This window comes from Manduca sexta, chromosome 18 (assembly GCF_014839805.1).
Source record: "Manduca sexta isolate Smith_Timp_Sample1 chromosome 18, JHU_Msex_v1.0, whole genome shotgun sequence".
NCBI classification, from domain to species: Eukaryota; Metazoa; Arthropoda; class Insecta; order Lepidoptera; family Sphingidae; genus Manduca; species Manduca sexta.
In genome coordinates this window covers 4,607,245-4,615,480 of record NC_051132.1, presented here as the reverse complement: position 1 = coordinate 4,615,480, position 8,236 = coordinate 4,607,245, and the positions used below count along the sequence as shown (strand labels likewise).

General features: G+C 32.1%; 1 protein-coding gene across 1 annotated transcript; it reads right to left on the bottom strand.

Annotated features, from left to right (window-relative positions):
- Window positions 1-440: 440 nt before the first annotated feature.
- LOC115442841 (mpv17-like protein 2) lies at window positions 441-1,127 on the bottom strand. The gene has a single exon (XM_030168017.2). The coding sequence runs from the start codon at window positions 1,039-1,041 to the stop codon at window positions 454-456; it is 588 nt and encodes a 195-aa protein (XP_030023877.2). The 5' UTR covers window positions 1,042-1,127; the 3' UTR covers window positions 441-453.
- Between the last annotated feature and the right edge of the window lie 7,109 nt (window positions 1,128-8,236).

The window sequence follows — 8,236 nt, the reverse complement described above, 5'->3', positions numbered from 1 at the left end:
CTCGATGTTAGATAAAAAATACTTATAAATTGCCAACTGTTTTTTGTACGTATGAGTTTCTTGATTTTATTAATTCTAATAATTCACAGGATTAAAGTTTTTTAATTGAAATGGATGAGCAATAAAACTAATTATTATTGCTTTTGTGTATCCAAAAATAAATCATCAGACATTCTAGATAATCAAATAGGTTCTAGATGATAAAACACACATCCAAATTGTTATAAATAGGTAACAACTAACAATGATCCATAACTTCATGTTCATCCGTCGTTGAATTTATGTTTAACTTATATTCATTACGAATCCCAATCAAGTAGATTCATTTATAAAAGAATATTAAATAAATGCAAATATAATTATTTTTGATAGATTATAAAAATAATACAAAAAATGTTTTTGAAGGTAATACCGCGATCACGAACGTCATTCTGGCTATTTCCTGAAAAATAGTTATTTTTCTTCCTTCTTTTTCTGATCCCTCGCCTTAATATGAGCCAAATATACAGTCCACGCAAAACTCGCTAGGCTTACAAACACAATTCTATTCTTCTCAGACACAAAATAGAAGTTAATAGTTTGCGCCGTCGGCCAAAACACGACCCCCACCTTGTAAGTCGGCCAGAACTTCTCTTTCACTTCATTTACACACGCTTCCACCGGCTTCATTTCTAACAAACTCATTCCGAAGAAGAAGTACGCCATTGCCAACGGCGAATACGATATTTGCTCAATCGCCGCCCTTTTTATGCATTCCAATAATGTTCTGCGCTTGAAAAACCTGCTCGTGTACTTCATCCAGTTGTAGAAGACTGGTGCCATGAAGAAAGTGCCAAAGACGCTGTACCGAGCAGCTCGAGCCCAGTCCGCGTTTTCTATGGAGGTCCCGTGGGCCAGGTACTCCTGGGTGACACTGCAGGTGGGCCAAATGATGGCGTATGACAACATGCCCCGGACTAGCGGGAACTGAGAAGGTATGTGTAGAACTTTTGTTAGAATTCCGGTCATTATGGGGACGCGTTGACGTTGCTTTTCGTCCATTTGACAATCTTGATATTTGACGATTATAGACAATGACAAAGATAATAAATAGAATATCAAGAGGATACAAAACGGTTTCGATATCATTAATTCAGAAAAGAACAAATGTTCGCTAGAGGATTAATCGACGGACAACAAATATGAATGTTAGATACAATAACATAATTATCGGAACACGGAACACGTTATGTAATTATCTATTAGCGATCGTAGCGGGCAATCGATCTGCAGCGCCCACCCACCGCGAACTTACAACAATCGAATAATTCCATCGACGTAGGTTCGTTCATAGGCCGCGGAATAGACAAACAAGAAATCAGTATCAGTAATCAAAATTAATCCTGGGCTACAAATTGCTAGAGTTTCAATCCTAGAGTACACTTACCAGGTACTAAGTACATAAATTGCATTGAACACAATTCAAAACTTTGAAGTGGAACCTCGTACATTGTGCGTTATAGGTGCAAAATTATACAAATATTCATTAATCGAAAAACAGATTATTTTAATTTCAAAAGTACTCTTTATATTATCTTTCGTTTGATTGGTTAAACTTTGACGTTTTGCTAACAATAAAATACAGTATCAGGTCACCTATTTGCCCATTTGCTCCCTGGACTATAGGTACCTACATATAAAAATTATTAATGATAATATTACAATTTATAATGATTACTAATCAATAACTTTTCATTCTAACTCTACTTTTACTGCGTAGAGATGTAACTGTAACACCACCGATAGAATTAAAATAACTTACATATTGGACCTCAAATTAATATTACAAAATATAAAACGTTCAAAATAGTTATACAAACTAATATTGTATATTTTTTCCTGAACCGTAGGTAAAATATGACACGACCTACCAATTACTGTGCTCGGGTGAATAGATTCGGTGATTGTCTTTATGATAAACGATGATTAGGCGGAAAAAACGCGCGTGCAGCCATACCACGTGATTAGTCAATTAAAGACTAAATTTAATCTGATATTTATTTATTGTTTAACCGTGGAATTTCAAGACTGCATCATTGATTTCGAATTTAATTAAAGAATAGATTGATTATAATCTCAATGAAGTCAAAGAAATATTATAGCTAATTAAGGAAGTTATAATTCTCTAAATATAATATAGAAAATAGAAAAATGATAAGTATCAATTATAAAATTATTTACAATATTTTATTTCACTAAATGGTGGAAAGTGTATTTAACGCCATCTTTAACATCTTAGTGGTAATATGTCACTGTGTAGTTATAATATTCTTATACAACGCCATCTATAAACTACTTTGAAACACTATTTTTAGAACATTCTTGTAATGATTCGTTGCAATGTTGCTATTTGATAATAGATGGCGTTGCCCACCACTACCAGCAAAATTTGTATATTTACTTATAGTATTTTTTTGAATTATTTAAAAAAAATCTATTGTAAAAAGATGCAAGAAACATTTACTCACGAACAAATTTTAAAAATCTAATAATGTATTCATACAATGGGACTATTTCGGAAATTCTTTGCTCTCATATTTTCACACGTAGTATGCTTTGTGTTTCATATATTATGTTTGGATTAATTTTACATATAAATAGATTAGGGATATCTACAAATTATAAATATAAAGAACAAAACTATTTCATGATAAAGAAATGTAAATTAAATATTATACTTAAGGCTGACAGCTTTATAGGTACCTAATTCAAAGCAAAACGACTTTAGGGTCATTAAAGCATTTTCCATATCAAAGCTCAAAAAGGTCTCTTTAAAAAACGAAGCAATATGCAGCCTGATAACCCGGGTAAAATAATTAATATAAAGTTATTTATTGCATCTATCAAAACTCTACATTACTGAATTTTCATTGTGCTTATAGTATTACTAGAATATAAAAAAATATTAATAGATTTATTTTTAAAATATAAAATGTTAAGTACATTTTAGATAATAATTTATTGCAGTCAGTCTAGCCAAGTCCAGTTTTCTAAATACTATAGCTCAATAAATATGAATCCATAAAACCCTCAAGTTCGAAATCGGTTATTCGTGTTACATTACGATATTAAATTAATCGGATATTAATTATTTATACAAGCTGAATATTTTGAATGGTCGCGACCTGTCTTAAATATTTTTATACTAGAAAATAATTTCCCATTTACCTCATAACCTTGTTTGCTACGAACTCTTCATATCTAAAAACACACGGACCACATTAAGACGCCATATTTTACTCATAATTAGTAACCCTCAGCGAATTCTTAAGTGAGCTGAATCCACTTTAACCTTTTACCTTCATCGTAAACATTACGTTTTATTGCCAAAGTTGACAACGCGCCCGCCGTGTGACCGGTCGAATGCATTTTTCGAATATTTTATCAAACACACCATCTTACATGAAAACGAAGTTAATCTTGAGAATAATAAATAGTGTAAAATACGTGTAAACATATTCTCAAGTATTTAATTGGGTGGCGTAAAATGGGGTGATTAGGGATCTAAGGGTGTATAAAGAATGCAGGGACACCAATGGAATGGTGTTTTATTTTGTCAATAATTAAGCTATTAACAATTCAGTTAAACTATACAATTAGACATTCATCCTTAGTGACCCTAGTATCCATATCCTAATATACCGTAAGTACTTAATAAACAGATTAAAGTATTGAAAAATTATTCTTGCAGTTTTTAAAATGATTCTAAATATTTAATGTTATGATTCGGACCACAGACAGTATATTATAAATTCCGTCGGTCCTTGTATAATTATTCCAATCACCTGTATTGTGGTAACGATTGTTCGTCATTCTCGGGCATTATAAAAAACAATATTTTACCAAATATTAAGATGACAGTGATGTATCATTTTTTCAATTACTTGTAAGATTGTAGTATCCTTTATTCGTCGGTCCCGGTCATTATTTTAAATATTAAGATGACAATGTTATGCAATGTGTTCTTTATAATTACCTAAAGATCTGGCATTTTAATACACCGACATTAAATAGTACCTATAATTAATTATAGATACAATATTATGGCCAAATTAGTGCTCAAAAAGTAATTACCAATTGGCAATAAGTCGTTGTCTTATTTAAGATGTTTGTGAGAAGATATCACAGCGTCCTTAGATATTCATACAAAAATAACGCAAATAAAAAAAATATATGCAAATATGCGCATTAAAAATGTGCTAATCACGATATGGAAAAAAGTATGAAGTATTTTACATTGCTGTTACGCTACTTTTTATACGATAATCTTCACAAGGTTGCGCTCTCTAAAATATTAGAACTCTTTGTTTTGAGACTACGTAGGCATGACGCTTAACATGAACCTTAACATAAAAAAATCTATAAGTAAAATATTTCAATAATATAACTATTTTTATGATAATACACACGCACACACGTACACAGTCTTGCTAACGCATGTGTGCATGTAGACAGTACTCCCCTATGTTTGCTCAGTAATCGATTTTAAATGAATTTACATATCCATAAATCATGTTAGTGTATTGATGTCACGACCCTTTGGTTTAGTGAGCATTGCGTTATATAAAGTTCAATTCTCGGAAGAACCTTAATATGGTTTTGAAAACTTGTTCCATTCTTTCCTATCCGTGCTGCAAACTAGATTTATACACACATAAGGGGTTCCTTGAGTGGCAACCAGTGAACCTATTCTTCATCATGTCCATTTCGTCCCATGATAGAGGGCGAGCCTATCGCCATATTAGGTACATATTCCAGACTCAGAGCTGATACTGAATAGAAAAACCCATTATCACTGCCCAAACCGGTATTCGCACCGGACACAACGCAGTCGTGCGCACAAAACAACTACGCTACCGAGACTAGATTTATACATTATAGAGTCATTTTTGGTGTTCTCAGCAGTTGTAAAATCGTGTGTAAATCAGCAGTTGTAAAATCTGACGTTAAGTAATCTCCACCACCCATAAACACCCACAGAATCAGAAATCATGACGTCATCAGTGATCATCACTTCCAACTTTATTTCCTCCTTTTATCTTCTCATTATTTTCCATATTTAATTCTTCAAAAATGATATTTAACATTAGAGTTAAGGGGTTACAATAATTGGTTCCCAAATATGCTACACAAACTTAAAAAATAAGAATGTCCAAGTTTCTTTTAATACTAACTCATTCATATCGTGCGACGAGAAAAACTATAGGACCCCAAAGTTATTTGGCGCCTGCGCAAGCACAGCGTGAAGCCGTGACATTACCCCTGGGTATCGACTGACCCCGAAAAAAAAAACAAAAAAGATTGTACAATTTCCGTTCTGTCTGGCACGTGTGGACGTCACAAGCTTCCTTTATACACAAATCTATTCTATAAAATTTTCATACAGGCACTCACAAAAAAGAGATTGATTTGTTTAAACTTTGATGTAAGAAAGAAATTACTAACATTATATTTGAGGCAGGGTTGTATTTCCAATTAAAGCATTAATTGGTTTAAAGTTTATAAAATGAAAACATTAAATAATCCTTAATGCAATTAATAAGCCGTAGATCATTAATATACGACAAAAAGCGAAATATTCTATCCCATGAATGCATAAAGTATTCTACCGACGGTAAAAATATAAGTACATAATGTTTTGTGGCACTTTCAATTCTAGGCATGACAGCGGCTCTCGTCCACGTTTATCTCTGATTTTAAAATAATTTTACTTAAGTGATATAAACATAGTTTAAATTAGTCAGGAGCTAACACAATAAACTATTGGCAAAACTCTTTTAAGTATCACTCATGTTCCTGGAGCGAAAAACTAAGACCTCGTAAAATTTTTATGTCTCTACTTATGTTCCGGTAGTTCACATAAAAATCATTGCGGACCCTAAAGAGATTTACTGCTGAAACATTTTACTACCATTCCGGATATTAGAAACTAGAAAAAATATTAAGCATTGGTAATTAGAAGACTGCCGTTGGAATATCTTCCGTATAAACGAAGTTCAACTACAATTTAAGTTTTTAAGCAATATTATTGAAGAGTAAGTAAGGCCCTCAAATCCTTAGGTTCTATAACACATAGAATAACCTACCTGATAATAAAAAAATATATATATTGTAGTTAAATGATTCGTGATTTTATATCCTGGTTGAAATTTGGGAAAAGAGCCTTATTATACCCACCAAACATCAACATGTGATTGATACACTCTCTATGTTCCAGGAAGTATTTATAGTTAAAAAAAAAAAATTCGACAACACTGAATTCGTAAATGTTAATTAATACCTACCTAAAATTAAAGTTTGCAACTCTCTTAATCTCTATATTGGACTCTACAATTAATTTTGAAACAAAAAAATAAATTAATAAAAAAAAAATTAAAACGATTATTAGGCAGACGAGTGATGATATTGTCGACTCTGTAGTGAAAACATATTTTTATTTACATAATTATAACTTTTTCTGCGGATTCGGCTGACTGTTGTATTGCAACACTTGGACCCATTTTTGTAAAATACTCACTTAGCATATATCTACACGCTATTTACACCTTTTAAGAACTTGAAAATTATTAAAAGACACTTTAATTTTTTTATAGCTATATACGTATTATCAAATTAGTGATCTTTTATGATGCTCGCTTTCACTATTTATAAACTCTATGCATATAATCTCAGTGAACAACTTTCACTGTTATACTACAAAATAAAAAATACATACGGTGTATATTAACCTGTAAAATATTTCAACCAATACTAATTACAAGTCACGTACTAACAATCACAAATTAAAGTATATAAGTAAGTACTTATCACATTATTGTTCAATAATACAGAGTGAGGAATTTGTAAGTTTTCAAGCCAAATTTACATGGCATTCTTCAGTGATTAAGGTTGAAATTTGAACAAACTAAAAAATCGTATCTCGTAACGATCAATATTGCCGTCAACAGCCGACGTACAGACGTAAACAAAATTTTCACACTCATAATAATATTAAACAATAACAATGAAAGACATTTTAAACAGGGGATAAATTCATTATTTTATTATGGCGGTTTATTTAATATATTAATTACTAGCGACCCGCCCCGGCTTCGCACGGGTGCAATGCTGACTATTTAATGGATGTTATTATACATATAAACCTTCTTCTTGAATCACTCTATCTATTAAAAAAAACCGCATCACAATCCGTTGCGTAGTTTTAAAGATTTAAGCACACATAGGGACAGAGAAAGCGACTTTGTTTTATACTGTGTAGTGATAATACTAACACTGTATTGTATGCTCACTGCCTCAGGGTGACCTAATTGTATTGCATCCGCGTTACGAGACCGCTCAAAGGTCGCAGATACAAATCCTGGATCTGAAAAAGTGATTATGGGCTTTTCTGCTCCGTATCAGTCCACAGTCTAAAGTTTGTATCTAATATGGCGATAGGCTTACCCCCTATCACATCATGGGACGAAGCACACGTGGCGAAAAGTAGGTGCCCTGATTGCACCTATGTCTACACCTTCAGGGATACAGTCGTATTATATGCTAATTCGCTGGTGGGCACGAACCTCCTATTCGAGTGAGATAGTTTAGCTCTATAGCCTTGTGTGGCCACGTCGGCCTAGTGTGGGTTGCTGGTCTTCACATACGTCCAAAGTTTATAATCTGTAAATTGTAAAAATCTTTGGTATGCAGATTTCCTTATAAGTTTTTCTTCTAATACACAGTTTACTAAAATATTAATATACCCTATATTGCATGCCTTATAATTATTTTTCATCAGCTTAGTTTCAGAGATATTGATCCAACCAATTATTTTAATTGTGTATTGTACATATAAAATTGTTTTAAGTTTGGTTTTGGTATATTTGACTAGCATAAGTATGTCATTTTTTTTATTACGTAGTGAACTACTGTCTGACACGTTTCTTCCAAAAGCTTTTATTTTTTACCATTTTAAACTTGTGTTTAAATATTTATATGCAAATACAAAAAAGGCTGGAATATTCGACCGTGTTTAAGAAAACAATATGAAATTAACATAGTAATATATCTAAAAATATATTTTTTTATTTTTGTGTGCATTGTCTCAATCAGCCTCGATCCAAAACTGCCTCGTATACTCTACCTAAATAATATAACAATACTGTCATTATTTTAATATGTTAATATTTTTGAATTTTTTATGCTTTTTGTAGAGTCG